The sequence below is a fragment of the Nuphar pumila genome, chromosome 12, assembly GCF_984573655.1.
Source record: "Nuphar pumila chromosome 12, dmNupPumi1.hap1.1, whole genome shotgun sequence".
NCBI classification, from domain to species: Eukaryota; Viridiplantae; Streptophyta; class Magnoliopsida; order Nymphaeales; family Nymphaeaceae; genus Nuphar; species Nuphar pumila.
Genome location: NC_143260.1, coordinates 101,698,351 through 101,713,203, shown reverse-complemented (window position 1 = coordinate 101,713,203; position 14,853 = coordinate 101,698,351). Strand labels below are relative to the sequence as shown.

Below are 14,853 nucleotides of genomic sequence, written 5' to 3'. Positions count from 1 at the left end.
AGGAGCTATTAGAATAGCTGTTGGGATAGTTGTTGGGCTACTCCCAACAGCTCTAATTAGAGCCGTTGGGAGTAGCCCAACAGCTCTATTCAAACAGTCAACATTTTGACTGTTTGACAGAACCTGACAAAAAGGCTGTTGGCTGTTTTGACAGTCCGACAGCTCTAGTTAATTAATGACTGTTTGACAAAAAGACAAAAAATAAGAAAGAAATAAAATTAAAAAAATAAATAAATAAAAAAGTATTACAAGAATATAAGTATATACTTTAAATATATAGTTATATACATATATATATATACATATACATACTCTTGTATTACGAAAAGTATGTATATATATATATATAAAAATATATATATATATATATATATATATATATATATATATATATATATATATATATATATATATATTCAAGTATATACATATATATGTCATTTTCTAACAGTCTCCCTCAAACTAATGGTGAAATCACCGAAAGTTTGTCAAGTAAAAAGTTGAATCTTGGTGAGCATAGTGCCTTGGTGAAGAAGTCAGCAAGTTGATATTCTGATGTCACATAGGGAAGATCAATAGTCTTCTTCAAATATTCTTCACGAACAAAATGGCAATCCATCTCTATATGCTTAGTTCTTTCATGAAATGTATGATTTCGAGCAATGTATATCGAACTCTTATTGTCACAGCACAATCTTGTAGGATTCTGAAGGTGAATCCCCATATCTGAAATCAGTTGTTTGAGCCACACGACTTCCATAATAGTAGTTGCCATTGCTCTATATTCAGCTTCTGTAGATGATAATGACACCTTTTGTTGTTTCTTGCACCTCCATGAAATCAAAGATTCACCTAGAAATATACAAAAACCAGTTGTTGAGCGCCTGTTATTTGGATCTCCTCCCCAATCAGCATCAGAATATGCAATAAGATCTAAGGAGGAAGAAGTGGACAGAAAGACTCCCTTATTTATAGTGCCTCTGATGTATTTAATAATTCTCATGACTGCACTCATATGAGCTGATGTTGGAGCATGTTGAAATTGACTGGCTATATGTACAACATGGGCTATGTCTGGTCTTGTAATACTTAAATACATAAGAGATCCCACTAGGTGTCTGAAGGGAGTTGGATTGTCCAAAGGAACTCCATCATCGGCTCACATTTTCATTCCAACAATCTCTGGAGTATCAACAACTTTATCATCTGAAAGTCCTGACCTGTCAATAATATCTGAAGCAAACTTTGTTTGTGACAATATGTATCCTCGGTTAGAGTATGAAACTTCTATACCAAGAAAGTATGTTAGAAACCCAAGATCTGTCATTTCAAAAGAATTTTTAAAAAATTGTTTTACTTTGTTGATTCCCTCCTTGTCACTACCTGTAATTAACATATCATCAACATATAAAAGTAAAATTATAATACCAGCAGAAGAGTTCTTGATAAACAAAGTTGTATCAGTATAGCATGGTTTAAAACCATACCTTGTAATAACATTGTTAAAAGTATCAAACCAAGCTTTAGGTGCTTGTTTGAGGCCATATAATGTCTTTTTTAATTTAAGCACTTTACCTGAAGGAATTATTAATCCAGGTGGAATATCCATATATACTTCCTCATTGAGATTCCCATTTAAAAATGCATTTTTAACATCCATTTGAAATATATTCCAATTTTTAATAGCTGAAATAGCTAGAAACATTCAAACAGTGGTCATCCTGGCAACAGGAGCAAAAGTTTCTTCGTAATCTACTCCGTATTCTTGAGAATATCCTTTGGCAACTAATCTGGCTTTATGCCTTTCCAAGGATCCATCACTTTTGGTTTTTACTTTAAAAACCCATCTACAACCTATTGTCTTTTTTCCTATAGGTAAATCCAGAATTTCCCAAGTATTAGCATCTTTAAGAGCTTCTAATTCTATGTGCATAGCTTTTATCCATTCAGGTAAATTTTTTGCTTCATTATAACATGAGGGTTCAAAATATGAGTGGATAGCTATAAGACATGCTCTATGTTTAGGAGAGAATGAATCATAAGACACAAATTTATTTGGGATTCTTGAGGTTCGTTCTGATCTACGAATAGTGGTTTGTTCTGAAGAAATTTCTGATGCTTCATGATTACTTTGATTTACACCTTCATTGAATGCATTTCGATTTCTTCTAGTGTATACTATTGGTTCAACTATTGTTCTATTTTCAATAAGAGGTTCTACATAAATATTTTCATCATTAGACAGTAGTTTGAACAAGAAAGAATAATCAGAGTTTATGTCTTCCGACATATTTTCTTCAAATCCACTTTCATTTTCAACAAAATTAACATTCCTTGAAATGAGAAGTTTATCATTTTTGGTATCATAACATTTAAATCCTTTTTGTGTTTCTGAATAACCAATGAACGCACAGGAAATAGCTTTAGAAGATAGTTTATCTCCTTTATCATTCAAAACATAACATTTGCAACCAAAGATTCTCAGTCTTTGATAGTCAGGTTGATATTTGAATAATTTTTCAAAAGGAATTTCATTAGATAAAGTTTTGGAAGGCATCCTATTTATAAGATATACTGAGGTTAATGCAGCTTCAGCCCAAAGATTTTTTGGAACATTTTTAGCAATAAGAAGAGTTCTTGTAGTTTCCATAATATGTCTGTGTTTCCTTTCTGAAACTCCATTTTGTTGTGGGGTTCTAGGACATGATCTTTGATGTAAAATTCCTTCATTTTCTAAAAATTGTTTAAACTCATTTGACAAGTATTCTCCTCCAGAGTCAGTTCTGAGAATTTTGAGTTTACTTTCAAATTGATTTTTAATCATGTTATGGAATGTTTTGAAGGTTGCAAATACATCTGATTTATACTTAAGAAAGTAAATCCAACAATATCTAGTGAAGTCATCAATAAACACGACATAGTAGGAGAATCCGCCTTTAGAGGCTACAGGAGCAGGACCCCATACATCCGAATGAACTAATTCAAAAGGCATTGAGGAGTAAAAAGTTCTTTGACCATAAGGCAAGACTGTCATTTTACCAAGTAAACATTCTTTGCATTCAAAATTATCTTTACAAAGATTCTTGGTAATAGGTACAAAATTTAATTTTCTTATATTTGGATGCCCAAGTCTATGATGCCAAGTCCGTATGTCTTTTGTTTGGGCAGTGTTGCAAAATGATTCCTTTGGAATACAAAGGAAATCCATATAATAGAGATCTCCTTGCCTAGAACCTTTCCCAATCAATTTCCCGGACAGGCGATCCTGCACCCAACATTTACTTGATGAGAAAATGACATCACATCCATGATCCGAGATTTGAGAAACAGAAAGTAGATTAAGATGAAGTTTTGGTATAAGTCTTATTTTCGGAATATAAAAGTTGTTATGTTTTGACAAATCATTTTTAAAAATTCCAACACCCTCTATTTCCAAGGCAGTACCATCGGCAGTGGAAACAAATGATGCATTTGAATTAGGTTGACATTCGGATAGTATAGATCTATGTGGGGTCATATGAAAAGAAGCTCCTGAATCAAGAAGCCAAGAGCACATACCAGGAGTAGAAGAGGTTGCAATGACCGCTCCTGAGTTAGATCCTTTAAGCAGTGGTTGTAATGCCTCCGTCAGTTGAGATAATGATTTGGTGAGGTCTTTGAGATTCAAAGTATCTTCATCTTGTTTTGATGGTGCAGCCGCAACACGCTTTTCTTGAGGTCTATATTTGTATCTAGGACATTGAGGCCTAATATGACCGGGCTCATTACAATTATGGCAAATGATTTTTTATTCTCCTCGATTCTTATTAAAATGAGGAGGTTTATATGGCTTGATATAGTGTCCTGGTTTTGATGCGGCAAGTGCGCAATACTCTTCTTGACCATTGCTAGAAGTAGCAAGCACACTAACATTTTTACTCATGTTTAGCCTAGTCTCTTCTCCACTAAGTTTAGTGAGAATCTCATGAATAGGAGGAGGTGATGAAGATGATATCAAGGAGGCCCTTGTTTGTTCAAACTCGGGTCTCAAACCATAGAGAAAAGCGAAAAGTCTCTCTTCTTCAACTTGAACTCTCCGCATTTCTATACACTTTCCTTCCCATTTGGGTTCAAATTGGGCAAGTTGGGTCCAAATGGAAGATAACTCCATAAAATAATCTCTTATATTCTTATCTCCTTGTTTAATGTTTCTAACTTTTTCTTGGAGATAATACTTGTGAGCCATATCTTTTTCGGTAAACATACCTCTAAGATATTCCCATGCTTCATTTGCCTTTTTGTAACACAAAAGGTTTGAGGCAATTTTTGTCTCAACTCCACTAAGCATCCATGAAAGAATTTTGGCATTTTTCATTTCCCATTCATCTAATTTTTTGTAGTATTCTTCCATGGCTTTGTTTTTTTCTTCAAGACTAGTCTCAACGTCATTTTCACCTAATGTAATTTTGGGAGTGGGTTCAAGAATAGTACCTCTTACAAATCCCCACAAACCTTGACCCTTGATGAATGTCTCCAAGTGTCCCGCCCAAATGTTATAGTTGCTTCCTTCAAGTTTGAATGGCGGAATGAAGTTGGAGTTGCTTGTATTGTGAGAAAAAAATTCACCCATGATGAATCCAAAGAAAAAAAGGAACCACCAATCACGAAAGAAAGAAGGCACGCTTTACGAGGCAGCTCACCAATGCACGGTTGATCATACACCAAGCTTTGATACCATGTAAAGAGTTTCACACAATCAAGTCTACAAACAACTTGACAAAACATACATTCACCCAATATGGTAAACCAAAATAGCATACAAAATGCTCCACAGCACAAACATAAGAATAGTGCATAAATGCACTTGAATCTGAATATGTAAGAGGTAAAACCCTCTACCTTTGTATATTAATTACAATGGGCAGCATGCCCTTATTTATAGAGAGGTTACATGAGAGGAGCTATTAAAATAGCTCTTGGGATAGCTGTTGGGCTACTCCCAACAGCTCTAATTAGAGCCGTTGGGAGTAGCCCAACAGCTCTATTCAAACAGTCAACATTTTGACTGTTTGACAGAACCTGACAAAAAGGCTGTTGGCTGTTTTAACAGTCCAACAGCTCTAGTTAATTATGACTGTTTGACAAAAAGACAAAAAATAAGAAAGAAATAAAATTACAAAAATAAATAAATAAAAAAGTATTACAAGAATATAAGTATATACTTTAAATATATAGTTATATACATATATATATATACATATACATACTCTTGTATTACGAAAAGTATGTATATATATATATATATAAATATATATATATATATATATATATATATTCAAGTATATACATATATATGTCATTTTCTAACAGTGACTCCCAAACTAGGTGACATTAGGGCACTAGGTGTTGAACACCCCTCAGACTTAATTGCTCGAACCCAAAAGGCCACAGGTGTCGACTAGACAAGAAGTCTGACCATCCTAGTTGTCTTATTCGCGTGAGCGCAAACAATTTACATTGTGCTTGAACCCAGATACTAAGGATCAACTAAGACAATCAAAACAAACCACACATGTGCTCTTTTTCTTTCTTTATATATCCATTGCTTCGTTCTTTTTTTTTTTACAAAAAAAATGTGTGCATATGCATACATATGGTTCAAAACAAACTTTAACATTCATATACATTTCTTTTCATTGAATTTCACATAAATAACCACTAGTTTTAGATTGGTTTCAAAAAAAATTTCCACATGGAGCTTAAAAATCCTCTAAAATATCAAATTATGCAAAAGTCACTAATATAATGCTGAAACTTGTTTTCTTAAAGCCTAATTTCCAAAAGTTTTAACAAAAACAAATACATGGACAAAAATTTTTTTGGGTGTGCATACCATACCCTCCCCCATGCTTAAATGACACTATCCTCAATGGCATACTACAATGCAAAATGCAAATGCAAATGCAAATGCACACCTAAGGAAGATAAAGATAAGAGTATAAGGGAAAGGATAGATACAACCTGTTCATGCGCCAGAACCCACTTGAGCTAGTTTTCGCCGCGTCCTTGCACCACCACCATGCACTCTCAGATGTGTGGTTTTCTGCTGAGTTGGCTTTGTGAGGTTCCTTTCTGTCCTATACCTGCAAACTCATATACACTAAAAAGCACATAAGATCCATATATAAATGACAATATTAAAAAAATATCTATAAAAGAAATAAAAAATTGCAAACCACACAAATCCTAAATTAAACTATGATACAAAGAAAAGTGCTTACCCTAGTCTTGTCAATCAATGAGATCCACAGACTCGATATCCTGCCCCATAGTGAGATCGGAGATGTAGGGCTTCAGTCTCTGCCCATTGACCTTGAATATCCTCCTCGTACGCAGCTCAAACACTGTCACAACACCATATGAGAATACTTCTCTAACAATGTAAGGTCTATCCCATCTCGATCTGAGCTTGCTTGGAAAGAGCTGTAACTGGGAGTTGAAAATTCAAACTTTTTGCTGTGGGACGAACGACTTCCTTTGAATGTGCTTGTCATGAAAAACCTTTGTTTGTTCCTTATAGATTTTGGCATTTTCATACGCCTCATTGCGTAGCTCCTCTAACTCACTCAACTGCAGTTGACGCTCTGCTCCTGCTTGAGCCATGTCGAAATTAAATTTCTTAATTGCCCAGTATGCTCTATGCTTTGGCTCGACTAGCAGATGACATGGCTTCTCAAAAACCAACCGATAGGGCGACATGCCAATGGGAGTTTTGTACGCAGTGCGGTAAGCTCAAAGCGCATCATCTAATCTCTGCGACCAATCCTTGCAGTCTGGCCTAACCGTCTTTTCCAGAATGCGCTTAATCTCCTTGTTCGAGAATTCGGCCTGGCCACTCGTCTGCGGGTGATATGATGTAGCACTTTTGTGGAACACCAAGTACTTCCTTAAGAGGGAAGCCATGTGGATGTTCTTAAAATGTTTACCCCCATCGCTAATAATCGCACGAGGCACGCCAAACCTGCTAAAAATATTGTGTTTAACGAACTTAAACACCAATTTGTGGTCATTGGTTTTGGTGGTCACTGCCTCTACCCACTTTGAGACATAATCCACTCCAATAAGATATATAAATTGCCAAATGACTGTGGAAATGGTCCCATAAAATTGATTCCCTATACATTAAAAATCTCTATAACCAGAATGGGAACCAATGTCATCATATCTCGCTTGGACAAATTGTCCATCTGTTGACAGTGGACACATTTCTTGCAGAAGTCTGCTGCATGTAGTGTCGGCCAATAAAATCCAGACTGTAAAACCTTAGCAACCATCTTGCGATCGTTAAAATGGCCGCCACATGCTAGGTAATGAAAAAAACTCAAGATTGATTTCACCTCCTCCTTTGGTACACATCTGCGAATCACCTAGTCCGCACATGCTTTGAATAATTCGGGATCCTCCCAAAAATAATACTTTGCCTGAGCCTTAAAGCATTATATCTCGCTTTTAGACCAATGCTCAGGTACGGATCCAGTCGCTAGATAATTTACAATGTGGGTGAACCAAGGAACATGTGTGCTTTGGACAACCAACAACTGCTTATCAGGGAAGGTCTCGTCGATAGGCGTACTATCCGCAGTGGACTCAACTGTCAGATGAGACAAGTGGTCTGCTACAACATTCTCACTCCCGCTCTTGTCTCGAATCTCGAGATCAAATTCTTAGAGTAGCAGAACCCACCTAATGAGTCGGGACTTGATGCCTTTCTTAGATAACAAGTATTTGAGTGTTGCATGATCTGAGAAGACAATGACCTTGGATCCTAGCAGGAAGGACCGAAACTTCTCTAAAGCAAAGACTACAACAAACAATTCTTTCTTCCTAGTGGTGTAGTTTAATTGGGCATCGAAGAGAGTCCTGCTCGCATAGTAAATAACATGGGGTTTTCGGTCTACCCTTTGGCCCAAGATCATCCTTATGGCATAATCTGACACGTCACACATAATTTCAAATGGTAGTGACCAGTCAGGAGATTGGATAATTGGTGTTATGGTCAAGGCCTTTTTCAAATGCTCAAAGGTCGCTACACATTCCGAATCAAAGGAAAATGACTGGTCTTTGCTCAGCAGGTTACACAGCGGTCGAAAAATCTTGCTAAAATCTTTGATGAACCGCCTGTAAAAACTTGCATGCCCTAAACATGATCTCACTTGCTTCACCGATGTCGATGGAGACAACTTAGAAATAGCCTCAACTTTCGCCTTGTCTACCTCTATGCCTCTTGCCGACACCACATGCTCCAGTACTATCCCTTGTACTATAAAGTGACTCTTTTCTCAACTTAACACAAGGTTTGTCTCAACGCATCTCTGTAATACCTTTTTCAACTTTTCAAGACAATCCTCAAATGAGGAGCCATAAACCGAGAAATCATCCATGAAGATCTTCAAGTCCTTCTCCACTATGTCAGAGACTATAGCCATCGTAGAGTGCTGAAATGTAGCCGGGGCGTTGCAAAGCCCAAATAACATATGTCGAAATACAAAAGTACACTAGAGACAAGTGAATGTAGTTTTCTCTTGATCCTCTGGGTGCACGGCCACCTGCTTATATCTTGAATACCCATTTAAGAAGCAATAACTCTAGCCTGCGAGTGTCTTAAAGATCTGATCAATTAATGACAACGAAAAATGGTCCTTCCTCGTAGCAACATTGAGTTTTCTGTAGTCGATATAGACTTGCTACTCAGTGGTCGTCCTCATGAGGATGTTCTCTCCTTTTTCATTCTGAACCATGGTGAGCCACGACTTCTTGGGCACTACTTACGTAGGATTCACCCACTAACTATCGGAGATGGGAAAAATAATTCCTGCATTCAACCACTTTACCACCTCTTTCTTAACGACCTCCTTCATGTTGGGGTTCAAGCGTCTCTGCATTTCTCGCACAGGCTTGACATTCTCATTGGAGTATATCCTATGCATGCAGAAAGACGAATCAATACCCTTCAAGTTCATTAGAGACCATTCAATCGCTGCCTTATACTTTGTAAGCATGTGTAACAGCTGCTCTTCCTGCTGATGAAACAGATCGGCTGCAATAATAATTAGCAGTGTGTTGTCCTTTCCTAAAAGGTCATACTTAAGCGAAGCCGGTAAGGGCTTTAGCTCAAATTCAAGAGGGCTCTCTATGGATGGTTTTCAGCTGGCTCAGGAAGGGATTCAAATTTTCATGAATACGCTGGTGGTCTGAACACGACAGATGACACACCTATCCTATCTAACATATCCCTACCCTCTACACTTTCGAATTTCCATTAACCTAGATGAAATGTTGACCTCGATATCGTTGCATGTTAATATTAATGAATAAGCTGTATATGTTGTCAAGTACTCGTGCATAACATGAAAGCTTTTCCTAATGCAGCTCTGGCTGAAGCTTCTGTAATCGTGAGGGAGCACAACCCCATGACAAATTTGTTCATGTGCCTTTGGTTCAATGAGGTGGTTCGATTCACATCCAGAGATCAACTTAGTTTCCCGTATGTCCTCAGGCAATTGAAGGGAATGAAGATCAATATGTTTCCTGTCTGTACTCGGAAAGCTCTTGTGAACAGTATCGGCCACAAGCGCAAAGTAAAGCCACTGAATATCTAGTATCTTGATCTTAAGGGATATGTGCTTGCCAGTGGTGCAGAGGCAGATTTAACCGGCACGCTTTCTGGGCAACTGATTTAGCAGCAGTAACATTACTGTTAGGTGCAATTTTTAGTTCTCAACTAATTTTGACTGATTCATTTGTATAGTCAACAAAATTTTTGTAAGATGTTGGCAACTCTGTATTCAGTAATGAGAAAGGTACAACATGATTTTAGACCTGACTAACAACTATTGGCATCAAGTCTAGATCCCGAAGATTGTATAATCAGCTATTCTTGAGGTCATCGATCTTGTAGAAAACCTTCAATCTTCTCATGATTGGATCTTTTGAAGTATTTCCTCCCGCATATTTTCCCCATGTTTTAACATCTATATGCAAAAATCGAATTATCCATATTACATGAGATTCACATTTCTTTCAACATCTGTGTTTACGTCAATGTTGTTAATATCAATGCACTAAGTGAATCGTTCTAAAAAAAACCCTGAATAGAACCGATTGTGAATCGGCAACTTTTTACTGTCAGTTGACACGTGTTATTCAACAATAAAAATAGTAGAACATATTAAACAATTTTTTAACATTTTAAAAATATTTAACAAATAGAGTTGAATAACAGGTGAATCAGCCAAGGGTCGATGCAAACTGAATCCTCTGATTCAGACCAATTCCGACAACATTGGTTTAGGTGTTTCAACTTTGGCTATCCCCCAGCTTGACTATGGAAAAAAAAGTGGATTTTGTGAAGAGACTGGAGTCACTGAAGTGGTTATCAAAAAAAGATACTGATCGAGTTTGGCTTGTGCTGAAAGCTTATTGCAACTAGTATTTGAGCTTAGAACAATGTCTAGGCATGGTGCTCGAGCTTGTCAAGTGAACAAACCAAGTTCAAGAGATAGTTTTGGATCAAAATGGATAAATATATTTCTGACTGAATCATTTAATATGATCATGTACAAAATTCATTCAAGTAAAAAGGAAACCATGTATCCAATACTTTATGGAAGCTAGGGGTTGACCCCAGTTGGCTTCGAACCTGAGATTCTTCAGTTAAAATAGTACAACTCTAGCCTGTCTAGCTTCTTATTTGACCCAATCCATCACTTGAGATGCTTTCCCCAATTTCCAACTCCCTTCCCAAAATCTCTCCTCTCAAACAGGGCATCAATGTGGTCTTGATTCAAATCACGCCAAAGCCCCTCCAAAAAGAGCAGGTTTCCTGGATATGAAAAAAAGATGCACAGTGCCAAATCATTGAAATGCTGCGTGGAGGGTTTGCTTATTTACTGAAAATAATAACATAATAAAATTAATGTAATCTCCCTCTCTCTCTCTCTCACTCTCTCTCTCTCTCTCACTCTCTCTCTCTCTCTCTCTCTATATATATATATATATATATATATATATATATAAAGAGAGAGGGTAATACATCCGTGCTAAATGGGCCTTTCGGGTTTTTTTGTTTTATTTTTAAATTCTAACCATACAGATGTGATCTATCTTGAAGCATTCCATTCGTGGGTTTTATAAGGTTCAAAAAGTCAACGGACCAAAATCTTTGTAAAATTTTTAGGCTCTAAGTATCATTTTTTCATGGAAAACACATGATACAGGCGTGGATTCCTAGTAAATTGACCATCTTCAACACATTTATTGAAGAAAAACCTATTTAGCATAGATGCATTTACCTGTATATATATATATATATATATATATATATATATATATATATATATATATATATATATATATATAACTGATAGCTACTTAATCCATACCTGCCTAAATGGAGTACACGAACGCTGGCCATCCATCACGTGCACGTGATGGAAGGTCAGCATGAAAAAATGGCAAAAAATAAGCAAAAGTGCCTTAAAATGCAGAAATGAAGCTTTAGCGGTGCTTTAAAGCGCCGGTAAAGCGTCACAGGAATGCACCCAGTAGTAATAAAAAAATGGGCTTTAGTGGCATTTTGAAGTGAAGCCTTTTTTCGCTGTTTTTGCACAAAAAAGCATGAGTAAGTTTGGTTTAAGCAGCTACCAGTCACTATATATATATATATATATATATATATATATATATATATATATATATATATATATATATATATATGCAAAAGCGCCACAGGGCTTTAATAGTGCTTTTTGTGTGCCACTAAAGGCTATTAGTGGCACATCCCCGACTTTTATTGGCACCTTTGTGCGCCACTAGATGGGTTTTTTTTGTACAACCAGTGGACACGCATCATGCTCACGTGCGTTTAGTCGTTATTCGATGGATTGGGTGTTCAATGTTACGCCCAACCATATATATATATATATATATATATATATATATATATATATATATATATATATATATATATATATATATATATATATATATATAGAGAGAGAGAGAGAGAGAGAGAGAGAGAGGGAGGTGTACCTTCGGACACCCAAAAAGTTTGGCCGAAGTTGAACTTCGCTGCACCGCTGATCGTGCAAGGGATCAGAAGCGCAAAAAAAATTTGTGCTCAAAAAGCCTTTAGCAGCGCTCACGAGGAGAGAATGATGATCAATCTTAACCATCGGTTGGACGGTTAGGATTAAATGTAGAATAGAACTCGTCTTATGTCAAATGATAGCATTCGAGCTTGGTAAAGAAAGGGGAATGGGGGGAGGGGGTTGTTAAACAAACGTTTCTTTCTACTGGAAGTCGTTTTTGTGTGTTTCTACTGCACCACATTTTGTGTTTTGCTTTGAAAGAGAGAGTGAGGGGTGTTCAACGTACATTTTCTCTTAATGGAAGTCGTATACCCATGTTCCCATTGCACCACAAATTTGTTTTTCTTATCTTTTTGGCTTGAGGAGAAAGGGGGAAGAAGGTGGTGGTTTGTTAGGTCGTTTCTTTGTGTTTGACCCACAAATTTTTTTCCCTTTGCGTGGAGGAAAAGAGGCGTGGGGAGGTGCTAAACAAAAATTTTCTTCTGTTGGAAGTCGGTCCTCTGCGTTTCGATTGCATTGCAAATTACATTTTTGATGTAATCATCGCATAACATCAAATACGCAATTTGCATGTTGCCGGCCTCTCCCCTCCCTCTCTATATAGATAAAAAGAGAGACTCTCTCTCTATATATATTGATTGATAGAGAGAGAGTCAGTTTCAGACCACAGTTTCATGATGCACTTGCTTGAAAATTTTCTTAAACCCATGTAACTCTATATATATCTATTGATTGATTGATAGAGAGTCAGTTTCAGACCACAGTTTCATGATGCACTTGCTTGAAAAGTTTCTTAAACCCATGTATCTCTCTCTCTCTCTATATATAGATAGATTGATTGATAGAGAGAGAGAGAGAGTCAGTTTCAGACCACAGTTTCATGACGCAATTGCTTGAAAAGTTTCTTAAACCCATGTATTTGTCAATTCTAAATTAAAATTTTAGGATTACTTAGTAGGCTCAGTATGTCATAAGATTTATTATTTAACTGTTACAAAGTCAAGGTTATTACACAAGATTGAGGCCACAACCATGAGGGGCCATTGCTTGGTGCAGTGGCAAGATCTCCGGTCGTGCGGGTTCAACTCCAGAGGGTAGCCACTTCTTGCAACAAAGCAGACGGAACTTTTCCCAGGCTTTACCAGGTCGCAACTATCATATTCATGGTAGACCCAAGGGGGTTGGTGCAGTGGGGTGGGGCCTTGTCCTCTAGACTGGTGGTCAGGGTTCAATTCTCGTGGGCATTACTCTCTTGCACGTTGCAGAAGCATGGTGACTCCTTGAGGGTGAGGGGTGCACCCTTGTTTTATACCGCTGGAGAAGTGACCGTAGGCAAGCAGGGTTGGCTAGCGCGGCCAGGTTCTTACTCTGCCAGAGGTTTTGTCCGGTTCTCATAGAAAAAAAGTATCATATTCATGGTAGATCTTAATATGTCAAAATAAAGTTTCTGTTTTTTTAAGTGAATCAGAAATTAAGGTTTAAAAAGCTAACAGCCAGAGGCCATAAGCAATACATTCAAGGTGACATAAGTCTACTAAAACCAAACTCTTATATTTTCCCAAGAGAATCATAAATTAAAGGCCTAATTTTCTTTTAAATTGTGGCCATATTTTTCATATCCAGGTCAAACGCTTCTATTTTTTAAAGAGAATCATAAATTAAAGGCCTAAATTTCACTTCTAATTGTGGCCATATGTATCACACCCAAGACAAGATCTTTCTCTATTAAAATCATCATGGATTTAAAGGTCTAAATTGCACTAATAACTATGGCCATAAGCATCATATCTGAGGTGATCTTGGGCTATCAGAGTAATGTATAAACGGTGCTGAATGGGTCCCCATGATCTAAAATCTGGCTATGGAAGATTGATCTTGCTCAAATCAAGACATCACATCCTGTGGTGATTTGAAATGATTAAACCCTAAACCTCCTCTCTCTTTTTAAAATTAGAGATGCAATTACATAGAGTTTGAATCACCTGTCTTGTTCACAAAATAATTACCCATGTTAAGGGTGCCTTTGAAGCGAAGTAAAAGGAGTTGGCATAGACTTTTTTTTTACCAGAATGGGTGGGCCCCACAGGTGCCTATCAAACACAGTAAAATATTTTTTTTTAATCCAAAGAAAAACCACCTCATCACTGACCGCACATTGGGTAGCCTCCTGTTGGTAAAACCCTTGGGTCCCCCCACCCATCAAAGACTTTACCCAGCTTCCACACAAGTCGCCCCCTACCAGATGAGTGGAGCCCTTTTCGGGGGAATGAAATCCCCAAAAACATAGATAAAATGTCAGCACCAAAACCTTGTGATTAATTAAAAACTGTGTTTTTCTTGAGAAAATATCAACATATACAAAATACTGGAAATATATGGAGCTGAAAAATAGTTTGGCATATAAAAATCATAAAAGAATTTTTAAAATGTTAGGTATCATTATAAATCATGATACTCTAATCATTTTCACAATATAATGTTTTATCAATATTTATCAGCATTTAAAACACTGTATTAAATATAAAATATGCTCACAATATTGCCAATATTTGTGTTTTTGGCATATAATGCCTGTTAAAATTGGGTTTATGCTAATAGGTGGCTTCCCCCACGGAATCGATGGCTCAAAGTATCAATAACTCAAGAGAGAACTGGCATGTAGATTTTTCTATTAGATATCACAAAAATAATGTTGTTGGCAATGCTGTCGGTATAGAAATCAGAC

The 14,853-nt window shown here is 36.8% G+C and overlaps 1 protein-coding gene across 2 annotated transcripts in view; it reads left to right on the top strand.

Annotated features, from left to right (window-relative positions):
* LOC149821353 (putative hexosyltransferase MUCI70) overlaps positions 1-9,958 on the top strand; it is a 38,633-nt gene extending 28,675 nt beyond the window's left edge. For both annotated transcript variants that reach the window (XM_089983707.1, XM_089983706.1), the window contains exon 6: positions 9,409-9,958. In XM_089983707.1, coding sequence (XP_089839833.1) covers positions 9,409-9,429 — 21 coding nt within the window. In that variant the 3' untranslated portion in view covers positions 9,430-9,958. The remainder of the gene's footprint in view (positions 1-9,408) is intronic.
* Positions 9,959-14,853: the final 4,895 nt, after the last annotated feature.